Source organism: Ptychodera flava, chromosome 16, assembly GCF_041260155.1.
Source record: "Ptychodera flava strain L36383 chromosome 16, AS_Pfla_20210202, whole genome shotgun sequence".
Taxonomy (NCBI): domain Eukaryota; kingdom Metazoa; phylum Hemichordata; class Enteropneusta; family Ptychoderidae; genus Ptychodera; species Ptychodera flava.
In genome coordinates this window covers 34,348,161-34,370,563 of record NC_091943.1, presented here as the reverse complement: position 1 = coordinate 34,370,563, position 22,403 = coordinate 34,348,161, and the positions used below count along the sequence as shown (strand labels likewise).

At 35.6% G+C, this 22,403-nt stretch overlaps 1 protein-coding gene across 9 annotated transcripts in view; it reads left to right on the top strand.

Annotated features, from left to right (window-relative positions):
- The window catches only part of LOC139114669 (glycerophosphocholine phosphodiesterase GPCPD1-like), a 34,239-nt gene extending 14,294 nt beyond the window's left edge, over nucleotides 1-19,945 (top strand). For 5 of the 9 annotated variants that reach the window (XM_070676525.1, XM_070676529.1, XM_070676527.1 and 2 more), the window contains exons 8-17: nucleotides 2,903-2,975; nucleotides 5,333-5,425; nucleotides 7,691-7,768; nucleotides 8,780-8,819; nucleotides 9,400-9,461; nucleotides 10,751-10,816; nucleotides 11,578-11,711; nucleotides 16,696-16,831; nucleotides 17,467-17,627; nucleotides 18,024-19,945. In XM_070676525.1, coding sequence (XP_070532626.1) covers nucleotides 2,903-2,975; nucleotides 5,333-5,425; nucleotides 7,691-7,768; nucleotides 8,780-8,819; nucleotides 9,400-9,461; nucleotides 10,751-10,816; nucleotides 11,578-11,711; nucleotides 16,696-16,831; nucleotides 17,467-17,627; nucleotides 18,024-18,168 — 988 coding nt within the window. In that variant the 3' untranslated portion in view covers nucleotides 18,169-19,945. The remainder of the gene's footprint in view (nucleotides 1-2,902; nucleotides 2,976-5,332; nucleotides 5,426-7,690; nucleotides 7,769-8,779; nucleotides 8,820-9,399; nucleotides 9,462-10,750; nucleotides 10,817-11,577; nucleotides 11,712-16,695; nucleotides 16,832-17,466; nucleotides 17,628-18,023) is intronic. The other 4 variants (XM_070676530.1, XM_070676531.1, XM_070676532.1 and 1 more) reach the window with 2 other exon arrangements.
- Nucleotides 19,946-22,403: the final 2,458 nt, after the last annotated feature.

The following is a 22,403-nucleotide window of genomic DNA, read 5'->3' as shown; positions in this document are numbered from 1 at the left end:
ACGGGGTTTGGGAGTTTTGTACAGTGAAGAACAAAGGCTGTGACGTAATAGGAGAGTACGTGCTGCCATGTTGAACTGGTCACAAAGTGCGTCAGAAACTCCGAAGAAAAGAAGCAGAAACTTACAGTCTCTGGAGCGACAGATGACGTCTTCTTCTAAACCGTTTGATGCTAGGACACTTTAAAACCAAGATTAAGACAACCAAGCTTTAAAACACGCCGTAAGAACAAAAATTGGTTCTAAAAACTGAGAGAGAACTAAAAAGGCAGCCGATCAACAGCGCCATCTACATATCTATTGTTTTATCTTCTAGAAATAGATGGGGCAAAGCGGTTTCTACATTAGCGGAGCAAGCTAATAAAACACTAGCCATGCTATTTGTTGCGACAAAAAAAATTGGAGGATTGCCATGTAACACACATTTTATGCTTTTTGACACAACTATCTTACCGATTATTATTTACGCTTCTGAAATATGGGGCTTCCAACGTTATGAAAAACTTGAACAAATACAAAGAAAGTGGTGTAGGGCCTTTTTAGGTTTGCCACCAAGTGCAACAAATGAAGCTGTTGTGGGAGAATGTGGCAGATTTCCTATTTTTGTGTACTCTCTGAAACACTGTATTAAGTTTTGGTTAAGGTTGCTAAAACTACCCTCCTCAAGATTGCCACGCCAAGCATATGTCATGCTTTTCCAACTTGATGAATTAGGGAGGCATAACTGGGTTACATCAATTAAGAATATTTTGTATTCTTATGGTTTTGGCTTTGTATGGCTGGCACAGGAGGTTGGTAACAAAGAAATGTTTTTAAGTGATTTTGAGAAAAAGGTAAAGGATATTTGCAAGCAACAATGGCGGGGAAACATTATGAAAATAAATAAAATGTGTACATATATTGAGTTTAAGAGCGCCCTTGAACCAGAGAAATACATTTCTTTAAATATTAATTTTAAAATCCGCCAAACAATAGCATGCTTCCGTTGTTCATGCCTTCCTTTAAATATAGAAGTAGACATATAGGTTTAGTTTCAACTGAAAGATTTTGTGAAATGTGTAATTCTAACAAAGTCGAAGATGAGTTTCATTACTTATCATAATATCAGATCATTGTATTTACCTGAAGATATCTGTATTCATCCAAATACATGTAAGTTTCAGCGTTTATTACGTTCTACCGATGAACGTGTATTGCGTAAGCTTGGTATTTTTCTGTTTAAAGCTTTTCAGTTGCGAAAAGACATACTTTGTTGGTTAAATGTAGACAATCCTTGATATAGAAATTGTTAAATACGGATTGGTTTATTTTTGTATTGTAAATTTGAAAGTTTTAATTTATTTGCATTTTTTGACGTGTAACTCCTCTGCAGATGGGCCGGAGGCCTTGAAATGCAATAAACAAACCATCTGTAAAGACAATAACATTTGATGCAAAAATTTCGAGAATCGGAGTCTACGTTGTTGGTAACACATTACTGTTATTGTTAATAGTCATTACATTGTGTGTTAGGGACCGTCTCAGATTGTCGCAGAAGTTCAAAAAGTGAAATTCATTCGTTTAGGGGGGAGGGGGTTTGACCTCCATTCAAATTGTGAACTTCACTTTCGCACTTTTATTTTGTGATCACAAGTTTTCGTGTGTTTATTTTAAATTAAAGAAAAACTGCACACTCTTGCCAACAAATTTGTAACTGTTTCCATCTCGTTTGTGCCACAAACACAATTTACCAATAATAATATTGTATCCTAAACTTTTCATTCATCAAATTATACAAAGACAAAAGTATCATTTTTTAAAATGTGCTATTATAATTTATGAGCGTCTGCTCTAACCACTAGATGTCTTTATTCTCATTTGTAATGCACCTGATCATAGTCGTTGTAATATGATTGAACATGCCTTGGCCCCCTTGTCAAAGTTTCTCGCTTATTTACCGCCCCTACCAAGTACAAATTGCGTGTTCACAATGACAAAGAACAGCACAAGTGATGCAAAAGGGAAACTAAAATAAAATGAAACTTTTATGCTGTAAAATGCCCTGTTAGCACTCAAATCTGATCGATTACTTTAATTGTAATGTGGCAAGGGGCATACGTCTTTAGTAGCTGTAGCAAAATGCAACATGTACTCTCAGGTAGACATGAACATTTCGCACTTTTGAAGTTTCGTTTAGGGGGAGGGGGAGGGGGTTAAGATCTAAACGAAGGAATTTCGTTTCTTGAACTTCTGCGACAATCTGAGACGGTCCCTTAGGTGGAAAGTGTTTACGGGTGACGATTTAGACTCTGTCAGGTTGCATTCTTGAGTGGTCCCGCTGGACTTTGATCAGTATCTGCTTTTTGTTGGCCCTTTGAAAACACTAAGTCCATAGTCAGAAAGTATTTTCTTTGAACATGAAGTCATATAGGCTGCTCAACGAGCATGGATGCATTACGGCATTGCCAGCGTTCAGCTACGTATATCTTGAAGCCCCCCAGGTTACTGTTTTTTTGTTAACAGAGCATGCCCATTACAGGAAAATCCCCCAAGTTCTACAGAAAAGACTGCCCAACTCACTTCAGATACCGATTCCTACGGTACGCATTTTTTATACATTTTACGCAAATAAAAACTCAGTTGCGTAAATCGTACGCAAGTTTTGAAATTGTAACGGAAACGCTGACATGCACATGTCTATGTAAAAATCAACTCTGCAAACATTTTAGTGTCAATGCACAGTATAGTTTGGCTTCAGTAGTTTCTGATTTGCAAAGAAATAGCCATGAATTTGACAGTTTCCTTTCTGTGGTTTTCTCAAGAAATGTGTGACGTGTGCATGAGGTAAAAGTGTGTGATGAAACAAGATCGTCACAAGATCAAACTTTCCAAATCTTTTGTGGTCTTTTATTTGTCTTCTCTCTAGATCAACAACTTCATGGCAGCTTGCAGAAGTCAAAGAAAATACCATTGCATCATTTCAGGCCGCTGATAAATACGTAAGTTGTTTCATTTTCCAGTTTCAAATGATGTTCAGTGACTTGGAAATACACAACTCAAAAAAAAAGCCCAGTCTAAACTAGCAATGGAAGTGCAAACACCAAAAGCTTTGACCTTGTTGTTTCTACATGGTATCATCCATTGTCCCACATGTGGAATAAAATGTGTTTTACGACTTATAAGCTTGATCAAATCATCATAGACAACAATCTTCCTTGATGTGCAGTGTTCATTCTAGGATGAAAAATCAGGGGCCATCATCATCGCACATGTAAAACCCTTGAATTTTCTTTGGAAAATACCATAGTTTACCAAAGAAAATGAGAATACAAGAGATCAGGCCGCCCATAACCAACCAAGCCCCACTGCAAAGTTGTCCCCCGTATGTACGCAACCGGCCCAACCATGGCAACAGCAAACTAACCTCTTGGCTTGATTCATTTACGTATCTTATGTGATGAATTATTGATATGTTGGACTTGAACAACTGTACAAATTGCTGAGGACTGTGATTTTGACTGTGGAGACGATCATGATCAAAGCTTAGCACACCGTTAGGATTTCACTGAGAGTGGCCCCCGATGTGCACGCATCAGCAATTACTCATACACTGATACAGTATGAGAGAGTAAATCGTACAATCTAAATAAAGTGATTGATACATCAACTTTTAAACGTAACTTCAATGTATTAGCAAATTTACGATCATTGGTCCTGACCAAAGGGTTTTACACAGCCGTGTTGTTCTATGCATAGAGCTGGCTACTCAGGAAAACAAGATACATGTATGTCCGACCTAAAATGTTGCTCTTCAAAATGATCATCTGGCCCAGCATGGATGCTTTCCTTTCAGTTTTCAACATTTCATTTGTATGGATGGTAGACGTTGCAGACGTCTTCCTGATCATCTTTTTCTAAAACAGGGGTTCATCAACTATACTGGCGTTAAAAATTCGAGTGGCAACTTGCTTTTCGCCATTACGCAGTGGCTATTGCTGTTGTTTACATTCATCTGCCATGCCACGTGCGCACGGCTCCAATACACCATTGCCCCAACATCAGTCCTTCCTACCCAGCTTCCTATGCACCACCGTATATGCTGTACTGGGTATTTAATTACAAAGGTCGATGGTTAACTGGATCATTTACATGTCACACTATGACTGAGGTGACGACCTTCGGGGTGCCCTCTTCACTACGCGAATGTATGAACTATGTGAACTCTGCGTGATCGACCCATTCATATAATGTTGCGCCCTTAGTGGCGCATCAAACGATGAAATGAGGGCCATTCGAGATTTTATTGTGCGAATTGCGCAATGGCGCGTCCTAGAATTAACTCTGGATGTGTGTGGTCCAATACCTGTAATTACTTCCTCCACAAGACCATAATTAGCATTAAGCTAAATATTAAATCTCTAGAACAGTCAGTGGCACCACCCTCCACCTTGAGTTCCGATTAATTTTTCGTTTTTAGTTTGTTATGAAAATGGCAACCTCAGTGGAATTGTGCCAGAAGTCCATACCCATTTCAAAGATTTGCATGTCTCACAACCCTGTAGATTACTGTGTGCCATGAGAGTCACTCACAGTTGTCTGTATTTTGGATTAAGTAGACAACTGTCTATGGGAAAATTGTTCTATATCCAAACTCAAGCTCGGTATTTCTTGGAACTCAAGGGTCAACATATATGTTTCATGACCTTCCTATGTATAAAATTGGAAACTGAGAAGAAAAAATCTGAGATGCACCATTTTGTAGCAGGAAAGTACAAATCCACACATACAAACAAAATTAATCATCACTCAACCTGAACGGTTGTATCACTGAATGTTGTAAATATTACCAAGCATATCTATTCAATGGACTACAATAGAAACACAACCACGTGCACAAACCGTGCTTAGAAATATGTACATTTCAGTGTATGTTTGTCAGTGTGCCCATGTTGGTTGGTTTGTACAGTCATCATATGATCTCTTTGGTGTACTAAGTCTGCAGGACACCACGCATTCTTTCTGTTCAGTTGTAGAGCCATTTACTCAGTAATGTTTGTCATTTTATAAGAATATAGAGACACGAAAATGTAATGAGTTAGCTTTTAATAAATATCTGTTATCAAAAAATATTTAAAGATGTCAGCAGCAATGATTTATGTGACGTGGAGAATGTGTCATTTCTTTACAGGTGTTTACACTGTTTGTTGTTCAATCTCAATGGAATTCTGCCAGAAATTTCATCTGGTGCTAATACCATCTTATCGACAGCATTAAACTTTTACAGATGCAATTCAGTTTCCACAACAGCTAATGGACTTTTAATGACAAATTATTTCTATTTTTGTTTGTTCCTCAGGGTGTTGATTTCATAGAATTTGATGTTCTGCTGACCAAGGACATGATACCTGTTATATATCATGATTTTAACATCTTCCTCAACATGAAAAAGGTAAACATGTTTTTCAATCAATTCCTAACAGCAAGTCTAAAAAGTTGTTGTTTGATTTCAGGTCACAGGTGCTTTGAAGAGTGAAATCCCATTCCCCATGCACTGAACAAAACCATGGACTGGTTACTCATTGTCTGATACTAATTTAAAAAGATCACATAAACTCTATCTGTGTTTTTGTTCTTATGGCTTGGTGTTGACCACAGAATTCACCAAATTCATCACAAGGTGAACTTTTCATTATATATGACTATCATTATTCTGTGGCATGTTCAACTTTTTCTTCAATCAAAACTCGGAAATATAGTTGGCATTTTGATACCATTTCAGCAAGATCTGTCCAACTGTATAGATTTGTGTTCAACACAACTTCAAAAGACTGCAGTGGTTCACTGGAGAATTAAATGTGAACTGATCCCATGAACCCTTTCACCACCATGGTATGGTCCAAATCCATTGTTTTCAATGATTTGGTTGAACCTGTTTACTGGGAGATAGGGTGAAAAGGTTGAGCTCTAGTTGCTGAACAATCCATGCTATTTCAAAAAGCTACTTCTTACACCTGTGTTAGACTTTGAGGTAGTACACTCCTTACAAGTAAAATATTTAAATATTGCTCAAATTTTCCTCAGGAAACTTTAAACCAATCTCTGTTGAAATTAAAAGTAAATTCAGGAGTCCGTGTGCATATTCTGGTACCAGAGAAACAAATTACCTTATTATTGATATTTGAAAAGCAAAAAACTACTACACTCCCTCTGCCAGTTCTCAGCCACTTGAATGAAAACCGATATTCACGATCGGCCGCAAGCGGCAGTTGCCAGTCTAACGTGCTCGGAATGTAGGCAAGAGTTATGCCTTCACAACCAATCACAAACATAGGTCAAAGGGTAAAAGGTTAAAGAGCAACAACAACGAATGTGCGCTCTATCGCTCTTCCCGTTATCGGCCACTTCGCCCCATTTCCATCCACAGTTTTGACCTGGCGTTTGTAGCGTGACCGTGGCCAAACATAGAGCGATTTCACACATGCTTTTGAAGATTTGTTATCTTAAAATGTTTAAGGGTTGAACTGATCACAGAAACACTGAAACTGCACTTTAAATCCCGTAAAAATAACAGTTTGCAGAGGTAGCTTCGTCCTGGGTCTGCGCTGTGGTTGATAGCTAGTTCATGCTGGTGCTGTGTATTGTAACAACGGTGGGATACAGGAGTCCGCGTTCAAATCAACCATTATTTGTCTGATTTCCCATAGCATTTATTATTTTTAATATCTGCCCAGATTTATATCAAATGTTAATATATATTGACTAAATAAATAAATATGAAGTGGTACATAAAAAAGACAGCAAAACATAAACTACGCAGTGACTGGATATCGCCAACAATATAACCGGGGTAGACGTCAAGGCAAATCCCGGAGGCAAATCCACAAGGGTATATAAAACTACTTGATCGTATACATACAAATGTAAATATGCATTAAGATATGAACGATGTGTTGCCTTGAGTTGCTTTCCCTTTATTGAATACAAGAATATATTTGTATGTACACAGGAACAATTCATGCAAAGCATCAGGCAGACCGATTGCAAAATGTGAATGAACCTGTGAGCGTGAAGTATGGCCGATTTCAGGGAAATTACAATTTTTTTTCAACCATGTAAACCGGTACGAAATTCGTCAATGATAGACAAATAACACACATCGTAACATAGACATACTACCAGAGAACATTTATGAGTATTTGGAGGTTAAAAAAAAATTTTCGACTTCCAAAAATGTAGTGAGAAAAACTGGTCAAAATCGTAGCGACCATAAATGCGCAGTAACAGTGAGAATCGACATGAGCATCTCTTCTTTTTATACCTGATATCGACTTGCTGATTCGTAATGGAATCCTAAAATTTGGTGCCGAGATTATTGATTACATCTATAATCCTTAGGACCACAGAACTGACGAAAAAATATAACAACGAATTACGGACTCTTTTTCATGCCCTGGCCGAGAATAGGTGCTGGCCGAGAACAGGCGGAGGGAGTGTATTACCATGTTAGCTCCATGGAAAAATGTTAACTTTTTGATTTTCACAGAAAACAAGAAGGTGAAAGCTTCATTAACTCCACAAGTTTCAATATTATGAGTCCCGTACAAGCAGCATATCAGCAAAGAAATGTAAAAATTTAGAGTCTGAATAATTGTCCACAGGACACATACTACCTTAAATTTATCCATATTTCCTCTCTGTATTTGTCCTTTCTCAGAAGAAGTCTGGAGAGAGTAGTGAGCTGTTTGAATTACCCATCAGTGAACTCACCCTTCAGCAGTTACAGTTGCTCAAGGTATGGGTACATGTATGTGCCATTGTCAATTAAGGCTTGAGAATCATTCTTGAAAGAGATAGTACTTTGTCACTCATTGTACATAGGTCTGACACAATCTACAACACTTTTCGTACAATAGAACTGATCAAAACTGCAATGAAATGGAAATTGATTGATGTTTTTGCCTATCGGAAAAGCCTGCATGTGGTTCATTACCATGGCCAATAAAGATTATACACTGTACCGTATGTACTGCAGTGATAGAGATAAGATTTACACTCCGCACTTTGCTTGCATGTGTTCACTCTTTGAATGAAACTGTAGTTTAACTCACAGCCTTGCATAAGTCTCAAGTGTGTTGAGAAATGTTGACTGTGGATGGTTTATATACACATTTGTATACACGTATGTCATTGATATTGATTAAAGATTATGACTAGATTCAATGAGATGGTTCTTTTTCACAATAGGACTCTCTCCTGCCCTCCTTACCGACATAGCAATAAGATCGGAAAATTGTGTTTCATCAATTGCCTTTGCTTCCAATCAGTTCAAACAGATAATCAATAGCAGTCTGTCACCATGGATCACCTATAAATTTCTTACAAACATTTAAAAGACTTGTCTAAGGGTGTCGGATTTAAAGGGTAATGGAACCAGTTAACATAGAATTTCATAATAGCTGAATAGTATAAAAGAAAATGGCAAACTTCAGACACTGGGCCCATTGTAGGTTACAATACAATTCGACAGAAGCCTAGGGGGTATGTCTGTATTTATTCATTATCAAGGGCACCCTTAGACAAGCACTAATTACTTCAATGAGGAAGTTGGGCCCAAGTGTTCCAATGAGAAAGTTGAAAGTTTCAACCTGTGTCAAAACAAAACCTTGAACAACACAATCAACAGTGGAACGAAAAGTTCAGAATGTTGACAGAATAATTATCTGACCAAATGGAAATATATCTGACTTTGTATTGATTACCCAAGTAATTACTTTATGCTGTATATTGTATCTTTTCTTTGTAGGTGAGCCATGGCAGCCAAAAAACAGAGGCAAATCAAACAGGTAGGTTTTATGTTCCTCGTATCCAACTGTAGTTTACCAAATTCATATTTAAATTTTATGGTACCTCTTAGCCTATGTTAGTAAGATCATGAAATGGAAAATGAGGATGTATGTTAGTTTACAAAAATATCAAAAAGCTAAGTTCACACCAGATAATTTGTGTAGAATATACTTTTATTCATATGATATAGCATTGCACATAAAACTTATGCCAACCCCTTTTCATTTCCCTGAAGACATAGGCATCATGTTGTTTTTATTCATAGAGTATATTGAAGTACAACGGTACCTGATTTTTGGTTGAGGTATATTTTAAAAATGTCCTATAAATAATTTTATGTTCAAAAATTCATATGAACATTCAATTAGTAAAATATTTCTGTTTCACATCCAATTTCCAAAAAGTGAAAAGAATGCCAGGGCGTAAAAATGAGGAAAAACATTTATGCTTTACAACCTCTGACATCATTAAATGTAATGTTCATTTGGTGGAATTTCCATTTGTAGCCTTTGTACTGTTCATGTAAGTCTTCATGAATCAAGTATGACTTTGTTTTATTTTTGCTATTTTATTGACAAGTAGATCAACATGAAGATGATGTTGAAGACTTTGATGTGCAACCTTTTCCAACATTGAGGCAGGTGAGAAATGTTCTGTATGCTTGTTGTGTGTAAGTGTGTCCAGTTGTGTCTGGGTGAGATGGATGCAATGCACGGCAATTGACAACTCTGATTGCTATAACCAACTTTTTCCTAGGTTGTGTTCATTAGTGCATCCCTTCAGAGCAGAGATGGGGAAATTCTGTAGATTACTGATGTAATCAGTATAATTAAAAGCTTGAAACAATATTTAATAGAAAAAATATAAAATGTGCTGTGTTGAAGGTACAATGCACCTGAAAACAAAAGATTTAACCTGTTCACCCCAATTCCCTGTAAACAGGTCCACAATCACCATTGATAACAATGGGTTTGGACCAAACCGTTGTGGTGAAAGGGTTAAACTTTTGTCCACTTTCGAGGAGACTTAAAACTCGAGTCAAAATAAAAAGGAGGTCACCATGCAAAGTTTGGGATTAAAGAAGCAACTACCTAAAATTTACTCACAATTTATATCCAAATTTGCCATTACACCAAATGTAAAATTTACTCTCAATTTATATTCAAATTTGCTATTACACCAAATGTAAAATTTACTCTCAATTTATATCCAAATTTGCCATTACACCAAATGTAAAATTTACTCACAATTTATATCCAAATTTGCCATTACACCAAATGTAAAATTTACTCTCAATTTATATCCAAATTTGCCATTACATCAAATGTAAAATTTACTCTCAATTTATATTCAAATTTGCCATTACATCAAATGCACATCAAATGTAAAATTTACTCTCAATTTATATTCAAATTTGCTATTACACCAAATGTTAACACTATTGGGAAAAAATTAAATTTACACAAAAGCAAAACTGAGAAAATATGCTTTATTCCCAGGCTTCAAATTGAATCCACACCAACAGCAGATAAGCAAAGTCTTGCCAAAATCTACTAGTCTGAAAATCCCTTGCAAAGGCTCATTCTACCTAATCTGTCTCTGTAATGATTTGTATATATTCCTTGAATTATAATGGTATTATCATTGTGCAGCCATATGTAGCAGTTTTTCTTTCAATTGCACTATTAGTTACTGATGCCTATTAACATAAACCAACATGTGTTTGAAGTCAAACTAGTTCACACTGGAATATTAGAAAGACCAAGTGTGTTGTATGCATCTGTTGTAGGTTGGGTTAGTCAGGAAAACCTACTTAAAACAAGTGTGTACCATATGTCATCTCCAAATCAGAGCCAGTGAACTTCAGAAATTGCCATCAGAAACTTCAAAATATATTGTCAAATGAACGTATGTCCTCTTTGCTTTATAGGTGTTTGAAAAAGTTCCAGAACATATTGGATTCAATGTGGAAATCAAGTACCCTCAATTGTACATAGTAGGTATCCACATTTTTTAATCATCATACTATCAGATATTCTTCCTACTTCTATGTTCCTCTGTGTGTGTGTGAGATAAAAACAAGACACTATTATTTAGGGCAGATGGCAATATTCCTGTGAAATATGCTAACAGTATGATATCTTAAACTTTGGCCAATGCATAAAAATACAAATCTTCATCTTTATACAACTGAAAGCTATTAACTCCTATATGTCACACAGTCTATACATAAGTGGTTAGAAAGTCATTTGCTAAGTCTGGTTTGTCATTCATTTGCCTTCATGTATGCCTGTCTGTTAATTAAGTCACTTTTAAAAAGGGATATGACTGTATTTTTAGTGTTTATCTGGGAAATTCATGTCTGATCATGTAGATATTTTCATCATACCGTCATATCTCAAAATATCAAAACAATCGAAAATCTATCACTACAGCAATGTGTCAAAACAAGCATTAGGCCAAAAAAAATTGATTTGTTTCTGGTCACCGCCCACATCACTTCAAAGTGTGCGCGTCAACTCTTTTTTTTCCTGTTTTTCATTTGCCCCTATGGAAAAAAGGGGAAAATGTATCAAATTCCACCAAAAATTTAAAAAAATTGGAAAAAAAAATCCTGTCGCCGCATAATTTTTGCCACATGTCAATAACCAGAAACAAACCTATTATTTTTTTTGGCCTTATACAATTCAGGCAGACTTTGTTCTGTTGATATATATGTCATTTGTTTATCTATATATTTATTTGTTTATCTGTCAGACTGGAGTAGAAGAGCAACAGGGTACACACATTGAAATGAATGTTTTCGTAGACGCCATCCTGAAAGTCGTCTTGGAAAGTGCCGGAGCTAGGCGTGTGGTCTTTTCCTCATTTTGTCCAGATGTTTGTGCCATGTGAGTACTTAATGACAGATCAACACACCAGCAGCTGTCCAAGAAATGTTTTCACTAACAATGATGAAAAAGCAGTGATTTGCCAGTTTTTTAGCTACTATAGACTATAGTCTATAGAAGCTATTGGGATGGGTATCCGTCCGGCGTCCGGCGTCAGTCTGTATGTATGTATGTATGTATGTATGTTATGTATGTATGTATGTATGTCCGTTTGTGAGGCGTCCGTCCACTCAAATATCTTGAGAACCGCAGTACTTACTGATTTGATATTTGTTGTGTAGATGAAAATATGATTTTGAGAAAGAGTTTTTTTCAATTTTTTGATATTGTTGAAAATAGGCAAATTAATGCCAAAAAAGGCGTTTTTGGTAAAAATCTTCTACTTCATAACCGCTGGGCAGACAGCTTTGTTATTTGGTATACAGGTCCCCAGGGATAACCCAATTTAGATTTGTTAAAATTTTGATGAAATATGCAAATCTGTATTTTTAAGGAATTTTTTTGTCATTTTTGATCAGAATTTGACTTACATTGTGTGTAATTCTTGTACTGTATAAACCCCATCAATTCACCCAGTAAAAAATAATAAATATGATTTTAAATAATTGAATAAATTAGGAAATCATCAAAGCCAAATAATTTTAGTGTAGAATTATCAGAAAATTCAACTTTTTTTGACAGTTCATAGTGAAATGCTTACCATCTTGGAGGATTAAAACATGTCAAGGCAACATTCCTGAATCCCAACTTTGACATGTTCTGAACAGTCATTTATTGCGCCCTGTATGTTATCTAAAAAAAATTGCTCAAAATAGTTTGTCATGATAGGGTGGTCAAATAAATAGAGATAGAGAAAGTTCTAATTTCCATTTATGGTTGACTTGGTAAGGATAAAATAAAATTACTTTTTGAAGAAAAAATAGAGTGGTCAATTAAAAGAGTGGTCAAAGTGATAAGGTTTTTATGGTAAAGCTGGGCTGTAAGATTCCTCATGTGCTATTTATAGCAATTATGCAATCTGTGTAAACAGTGCAATGAAAGTGTTACATGATGCTTTTGATGACCTTGAACATCTTAAGTTTCAAACATTTGTCTCTTCAGTGTGCTTCCTCTGAGTACGTACAGTGTCAACTTATTCAACAGAACTGACTGACAATGTTAATTTGAAAGTTAAAATGTGCTTGGTTAATAGGATGAAAATACTGATATTAAAAGATAACCAGCTTAAGATTCTTTATAACCTGACAGATATGCTGTTTTTTTATGACGAAAATCTTGATTTAAGCAAGTCTTGTTTACTTTAATTAGAATGTAATTAACTCTCGTTTATTAGCTACTATAGACTAATATAGTCTATAGAAGCTATTGGGATGGGTATCCGTCTGGCGTGCACAGTCAGTATGTGTAGGTGTGTATGTATGTATGTATGTATGTATGTATGTATGTATGTATGTATGTATGTCCGTTTGTGAGGCGTCCGTCCACTCAAATATCTTGAGAACTGCAGTACTTACTGATTTGATATTTGTTGTGTGGAAAAAATATATGATTTTGAGAAATTGTTTTTATTAATTTTTGATATTGTTGAAAATATGCAAATTAGCACCAAAAAAGGCGTTTTTGGTAAAAAATCTTCTTCATAACCACTGGTCAGACAGCTTTGTTATTTGGTATACAGGTCCCTAGGGATAACCCAACTTAGATTTGTTAAAATTGTGATGAAATATGCAAATCTGTATTTTTACGGATTTTTTTTTCTATTTTGGTGAGGCCATCCTGAAATGAGCTATCAAAGATATCCACCTTCTTCATCAATACATGTGTCACAAAAGGTTATTCTCTACATAACACAGCAGAGCTCTGTCAACTGTTGAGTCACTTGTTTTTTCAAAACCACTGGTCAGACAGCTTTAATATTTGGTTTACAGGTCCCTAGGATGACCTTAGTGAGATAATTTCATGCAGTCAGGAAATCCTTAAGGCCAAAATAAAAAATATGTGCTGTTCCGATTACCCGACCTACCCCAATTTTATCCCCCCGACCCTAGACTTTTTAGAGCTTCGTAAGCCGGAAGTAAAAACAATGATATGAAAAACGTGAAACGCATGAAACTAATTTTAGTTCGATTTTGATACTTTTTGATCTACTTCAATAAAATGTTGTTGAAACAATACCACGCGTAAATTTCCGTACGCTGATTTTGCATATGAAAGCCTATCAGCCAGTTGAGAGTTACGTTCACAAAAGTTCATTGCCCTAGCCCGATAAGGTTTCTGTGTCACATCATCTCTGCACGATCGAGAAAAGGAGACAAACTGAAGGTTTTGTGCATCATATGAATGTCCATAACACTGAAATAATTCTGATACAAAATTGACACGAAAAATTTGACTTAATATTGGACTTGTACAGAAACGTGCTCAGTGCAGACTGCACAAGCATTGAAGCAAGCTGTGGTGTCAACGGGCACATGGGCCTCGTTTTTGAATTCAGTAAACAGACACTGACTCATTTTTCAGAGCAAATAAACCCTAAAATTAACTGTCGGTGATAACCAACATTTCTGTTTGTTATTTTCCCCATTCTAAAATGACTGAAAAAAGCAACTGGAGCATATCTGACATCGAGAAAAACTCAACTCCGCATTCAAGTCAAAACAAGGGATCTGACCCTCTAAGTTGTTCGTTTTAACTCTACTGAGTCAGCGCACAAAACTACAAGACCAGCTAGGTCACTACAAAAACACAGCTCACTGGTTTGCAAAGGGCAATGTTGATCCAAACTTACAGTAGTGAGGGATGATATACGCACAGTAAAAACGTGACAAACAAGCACATTATTTTTTCAGAAGCTACAATAGATTTTTTTCTTGGCTTGTGTAGTGCAGACAGTTCAGTAAAAATGAAAAAATCCCTTGAAGGTACAATGGGAATGGCTGGCTGTTGTTAATTTTGATGTTTGAATGTACATTAAGCCCTATGAAAGCAAACTTACAGAATATTGCAAACAAACATACAGAATATTTAAGCATGAGGGAATATGCTACAATTTTTAGGGATATTAAAGCTTATGAATATTAATGAGCCGTCCGCCACTCTTGGAAACCCTATACATTCACAACAGTAACACCCAAATTTGTTTACTTTTGAAAAAATCTTATAGAGGATGGTGTTTGGAGCCAGCAGCTTGGATTGTGTAAGCAAGTGATTTATGGCTTGTAGTATGTATATCACAAGTGACATCACTGCAACATTAAAACTTACATAAGATGTCCTTAAATGTTTCAGTTAAATCCCCCCAAAATTTTAAATCCCCCTCAAAAATTCCAGGAGAGGGGACCAATCCCCCCTGGTACAGTATCCTAGATGAAACACTGCATTGATGACAGTAATATTGTGTTGTGTCAGTTCTTACAAGTCAGACTTACCTGTGGATAAACAGTTCACTTTCCTGTCAAAGAATTGTAATTTAGCCATATCAATTTACGTGGCAGTCTAATAAACCACACATTCAATTCTACTGATAAATATTTTATTTTAATAAATGGTATTCAATTTGAGTGCATTTCATGAAGAAATTGTTCACTGGTAGTTTGTTTGAAAGCATACAAAATGCACATTGAGAAATATAAAAAAAATGAAAAAAAAAAAAATTTCCATACCTACCTACCCTATTTTTGAAAACCATGTAATCGGAACAGCACCATTTTTTTGGGGGGCCTAATTTTGTATCCATGTCTATAGTAGCTTCAGGGACTTTGGCCCTATGTTTACTGTTACAATTGAAAAGAGGGATGAAAGAGTTGACTGTAACTGTTGGTGATTCAGTCAGTCACGCATAAAAACAAATCTCTTGCAGTGAGAAATCACTAAAAGAACATTTTACAACCATTTTCAGTATTAGATAGCGAAGCTACCGCAGTGAACTGCAATAAAACTGCTCACACTAATTAGTTTCAGCTGTAGCCATGGCCACTTTGGTGTTGAACAAGGCTACACTTGATACAGACAAAAAGTCTGTTTGTACAAAGGCAAAACTAGCTCTGTCTGAGGCTCGGGTTGTAAATGAGAGTTTACGATTGGCACCCTGTGTTCAAGATTAAGATACAATGTAACATTACCATGCACTGGTCCATGTACAAATCTTGTTTATTTCAACTTCCCCAGACAAACTGTCTGCATGGGACATACAATGTTGTCGACTTTGCCAGCTGGCTACAGCTGAAACTAATTAGTGTGAGCAGTTTTATTGCAGTTCACTGCAGTGGCTTCGCTATCTCATACTGAAAATGGTTGTAATAAAGCAATACACAAACCCAAATATCCTCCCTATGTCATGTACAGAACATTAGAGAGAATGAAAACTCAATACGTGTCACTGAAAGGTGATCTTTTACAATCCAAGAACTGGAGACTTGTCTACCTTTCCCAGTGTGTTTCAGTCTCATATATTTATATTGTCCTCATCCAGCTTTAGTTTATGATATTCATGTGTGTGTCATTCATTAATTTATCCCTACGCCAAAATAAACTGAATAATGTCACACATGAATAGATCAAATCCCACATAGACATTGTTAACTGTGTGTGCGGTACAATGTAGATATACTTGGTAGTACAATTATTTGTCCACCAAAGATTGATCACAGAAACAAGGAAACCAGTGCTGTGCTAGTAAAATTTTGCGTGGTATTTAACAGTCAGTAGTATGTTTTGACGTAGATACATCGATGCCTTGTCTTTCTCCATACTTACATTGTAAATCCTCAAAGTTTGATTTCACAGTGATGTGAAGTCACAGGTTAAATAAATGAAATGTGATAAACCATCTTTTGACAGTATGGCATCATTATAAGTGAATTTTCATGAAGTGGAAGAACTGTAGATATCAAAATTACATACACACAGATGTACAAACTGTCAATATGATGATATGAAATGTTAAATGAACCAATGTCAAATTTTCTTTGCTCTGACCAAACAGGTTTAGACTGAAGCAGAACCGATATCCAGTGATGTTTTTGAACTATGCTGAAACCAAAAGATATGACAGCTTCATGGACGAAAGATGTTCCAATTTCTCAAAAGCCACTCATTGGGCATTGTCACAGGGATTTCTGGTAATTTTTGATCATCATTACATTTCAGATTGTTTTGAACTACAAACCAATATGGTTTCCAGGCTTCCATTTTCTTTCTATTTCAATTGAAACTCCATAAGCTGTATCTTTTGGCTATTTTTTCAGAACTTTTGTTTTGTGGTTACCCTACACTTTCTGCATTGAATCTCTAAACTGTAATTTAATGCCAAGTATTTAGCACATCAGCACAACCTATATGAGTATAATCTCCATTGTTATTGTTGAAAATTGTATTAAAGTCTGGAGTAGAATTCATTTGTAAACAATTAACAATGACCACTACACACACAACAAGCTGTGTTGACAAAAAGAATACTCGAAATTTCAACATGACAAACGGATTAGGGTCAGACACGGTAGTTTATATACAGAAGCAGAATACTGAAAAACTTGCCACAAGTTACAGCTTATGTCCCTTTAAGATAAAGAGCGCAAGTGGTATGGAGATGGTATGCAATGGTCTATTTTTTATTTTCTCTTAGAAAATTAAAGCTGGAAAACAAGTAAACATAGTTACATAGGAGGACCACTAAGATCATGAGCAACCCCTTGAATATTAATATTGCTCTTTAAATACAGTTTTTCTCTTGATCTCTGCCTTTGGAATTAACTAGGGTTTGAGTACGCACACCGAAGATTTTCTCAGGGATAGATGGCTGGTGACAGCAGTGCACGATGCAGGCCTGGTAGTCTTCTGTTGGGGTGATGACAACAACAGTGCAGATGTCATCAATGATTTGAAAAAGCTTAATGTTGATGGTGTAATCTACGACAGGTGAGAAATCTTTTTCAGAAGAAAAGGTTCAATGTTGATCCTGACGGTACAATTGACGTCCTGGTTTATCAGCATCATCTTTTCCTATTGGTTGGAATCAAATTGTTTGGCATTGTTTGGTATAATATTCAAGACAAATTTTTGATACCTTAGTAGCTTCATGTATAAGTGTCTTGCGAAAACAAAATATTAAGAAGTCGTGTTTCATATATTTGCAGGTTTAATAGTAGCATAGCCACTGACCTAAGCACCATGGTTGCTTCCCAACCAATCTGCAGATTCAGTTTGCAGAGATGTAACGCCGTATACTACACAGGGTGTTTGTGATGAGATTCTCGTTGTACCTATCTGATGTGCTGTTTTTGATTTTTAATGATATGCATGATGTAATTACAGGGTCATAGACTTGGAACAGTCAAAGGAGAACATATTTCTGTTGGAAGCAAGAGACAAAGAACAGTTATTGAAAACCATATCCAGTCTGAGTGTCTCAGATGCTGCAACGACAGGGAATACGAATGGTGCTGAAAATCAGAAGTAAACATCGTCTCACAGATGAAATCTAAAGACAGTGTATTAGAGAACAGAGAGTACATGATATTGTTGTATAGGTGCCTTGTAATTAATGCTAATAATTAAGATTCTCTAAAATAGAAGTTACATTCATGAAAATGACTTCAAGAAATGGTTTATGGAATAAGATTGTTAAACATAAACTGTGCTTTGAAGCAAGTCATGGTTGGTGTTGGTTTGCTTTTTAATCAATTATGCAATTTCTTGTCTTCCAAATACATCATCAAGTCTGGTTATTTTGACGTGCAGTCATTTCAGGGTGTTCACTTTATTATTTACAAAAAATATCCAAGGTTGGAAATTTTAATGCTAGTGTATAGAGCACAATATAAAACTGCATAAAAAGTTCTTATTCTTAGCTTTTTTACCTGACCACATGTTAAAGTTTGAGATCCCTGTTAAAAGAGTAATGAATTTCAGGAGTTTGTAAAAAATTTTCAAATTTGATCTTTTGGTCACAGGCAAACATGTACAGCATTTCTCAAAATTAGGCAAACATGTACAGCATTTCTCAAAATTAGGCAAACATGTACAGCATTTCTCAAAATTAGGCAAACATGTGCAGCATTTCTCAAAATTAGGCAAACATGTACAGCATTTCTCAAAATTAATAATGTTAGAAAGCCACAGTCGTACCATAGAAGATAAATTTCATAAATTTTTCACTTTATAATCACATCTATAGTCTCTACCTTGTATGTCAGTCATCTGAATATTTCAGTGTCTTATATTCAGCTAGTTGCTGCTACAGTCTACTTGTTGCTATTCTAGTAATTGTATACAGTGGATTTACATACACTATTATGTTCTTGGAGTATTGTCAATAAGTATTTGAACCAATTTATTGTAAATCCAAGAAACCAAACACATATTGATATGGCTTGTTTCAATAACTTTTTAACAACTCTGACCGGTGCACTTGTACCGGTATTTCACATAAAAAAATTCAAGAGAGCTGTCAACATTGAATCTGTGTAACCTCTTTGATATGTTGCTGTGTTGTGTCTCCTATACAGTGACACAGTGAGGCTTTTTATGCCATAAGATGTTATCCTTCAAAGAATACATAGTAACATTGGAACAAACAAAAGTAGAAGCATGAATATCGATATCGGGGTTTAATTTTACAATTTTGCTGATAGCTTTAATACAATTTGCCAAATTACAACGGAAATATGTGTATGATTGTACTGGTGCATTATTTTAATCCCTGTAAAGATTTCTCAAACATCAAAACTGAGACTGAGACTTGCCCTGATCTTTTTCAATTTTCTGTCAGTTTGAGCATCCACTTTTCTGATAGCAACCATGAGTACTACCGTACATTTAACCAGGATAGTTAAAAATGTGGAATTTCTTTGCATTTGAAGCACTTACTGATTTGACCCATGCCCTTTCATTCAGAATATGATTTCTATGTGTAGCTTTTATCGTAGTATATTGATTGTGATTTGTTGTTTCTGATATGAATTGGTTGAAGATTGACAAAGCTGCTTCCAAGCATATTCCTTTTGTCAACAAAGTGAAGTTATCGTCACAGCCAAAAAAAGAGTATGCTAGGGCCTGTCCTCATTGTAGGAATCAGTGCTTGTTTAAGACTGCCTTTCATGGAGAGTAAATAAGCTTAGTATTGGGCCCATGTATTTTCTACAGTCTTGCCAAATCATCAGGTGATTGGATTTTTTGCCATCGCAATGATTGAAATAAAAAGTTTCATGTCAGAACTGACATTTTCATGAATAAAAGTTGCACAGTTATTTGCTGGTCATATCATGAGTTGAATGTGAGAGTAGCATATATGTCAGGTATACTAGTCCAAGGTATACCAGTCCAAGGTTGGTAAACCGCATATTAAACACAGTGATTTAAATCTCTTTACTGGATGAGAAAAACTTAAAGTACTAGTAAAATTCAATAGTTCAATATCAATATCAACATCGACATAAGACTGAGGAAAGAGTTGCAAGTTGTAATAAGTGTTTTATGAGCTTATAGTTCTCCTTAAGTGACGGTGCCAGTCTGAGGAATTGTCACTTGACTGGATTGGACTGTCTCAAATCACGGCCCCTGTGGGTGGAGGGATTGTGCTCAAAGGTAGTACCCTGGCTCTCATCTCTTTATGTTTCATCATTGGCTTCGTCAATTTGCTTAGCAACCTGATTTCTTGGTTCACAAGGCACCTTATATATATATATATATATATATATTATATATATATATATATATATATATATATATATATATATATATATATATATATATATATATTATATATATATATATATATTAGTATAATTATTATTATAGACTTTATTTCAGACTCATTGTCCATATAACAGCAAAAGAAAATCTGGTGATAAATATACACAGCTTGGTTAAGTTATACAAAAAGGAGCTTATTCCATAACTTTATCGCTTCAGAGTTTAAATATAATGAGTCCTACACACATCGTACAATCTCATTACTACTTCCCAGAAGTCTTTGCTTTAAACCATAAATTTGCCTTCTTACAAGGCATCAAAGTTATTGATTCTGTTAGATATAAACATAGAGCTTGCACTACTACGTTTATCATAACCCAATAAAAGACGAGCAGCATTATTATAAGCAACTTTCATTTCCCTCATAATATTACCAGAATATTTCATATATATATATATATATATATATATATATATATATATATATATATATATATATATATATATATATATTATAATATATGATATATATATATATATATAATGGAGAGTAAATATATTATATATATATATATATATATATATAAAGATTTTTCGAGGCCACGGTAAAATTGAGTATAGTGGAAGGGTCATGCTCAACAAGTTTGCTTAAGGGGAAGCTCATATTCCGAGGTCGACTCACCCTATCTTATAGAACAGGTTAACTACAACTTTCCAATGAGGACACTTCGTCACTTTGAGTCTTTAAAACCCGCGAGATCTCGGCTAAACGTTAGGAAGTATTCCTTTTTCCCAAGATCCATGTCCGCTTATAATGATTTAGTATGTAAATATAATACTGTTGACATTTTTACTGCTAGGTCTGCCTTTCGTCGGACCATCAGAGACATTTTGTACAGATAATGTTTGTGTGTAATGGGTTCGTATACGTGTATGTTTGTAACAGATTTTGTCCTTGCTCTTATTGTCAGACCTGTAAGTGGGCCTTTCGCCTGTTGGATCTGAATAAATAAAATAAAAAATAAAAAACTACAGAAATGTTTCCATTTCCTCCGGCCCATCCGTCATAATCAATGAAAGCCCCTTACTGATCTTGGGGTTGATACCATCGGTTATTATAACCCTCTGTTCGAGAGGAGGTGGTCGATTGGGATGATGGATGTGGGCTTTGTTCAGTCGTATGCTGAATCACAGTCGCAGATTTTGTGAACCTGCTATTCATGCTATTTGTAGGCATTGTCACAGGCTCTTCTAGTGTTGGTTCGCCGGAAATAAATGAAAATCATGAAAATACAATAAATGAAAGACGACTGGTCTCGAACGCAATCGATGGTGCCTTGCACTCCATGAAGCGTGCTTGCATAATCTATTTTGTTAAAAACATGTTTCCAATCGAGTTTATCTGCCTCATGTGTGATTGATCCTAATATTCTTCTCTTTGCGGCAAAGAGTCGGAAATCGTGATGTCACCTATGGTAACAGTTCCTAAATTTGAATATTATAGTGCTTAAAATACGTATGGAACTCGTCGGGAGAAAATCGCACTCTCGTCACAGATATGTCTGAACCTGTAGCAAAGAGACGAAACTGTCCCTTCTCAATAACTGCGGACGCCTTCCGATTTGTTCTATTTTCCTTTATTATAAGGAAAAAAATTACCTAAAAAAATTAATAAGCAATAGAAAACCATTGTATAATGCGTCACAATGGATTATATCTGCTACATTATTTGTAGTTGTAATATGCAGGAAAATGCTTAATTGGTATGCGTATTATTTAAATACCAGATATTGAAAATTATTAGTATTTACTGGTATGTATCAACTGCATGCACTCTCTCTCTCTCTCTCTCTCTCTCTCTCTCTCTCTCTCTCTTAATGGCCAAAATTATCGGCAGAAATACAGAAATACTTCTTTACATCACAAAATCGAGAGCTATTCCAACGCCGATGAATCCTAATAAAAACAACGGAGATCAACAAATCTACTAATCTATGAGTT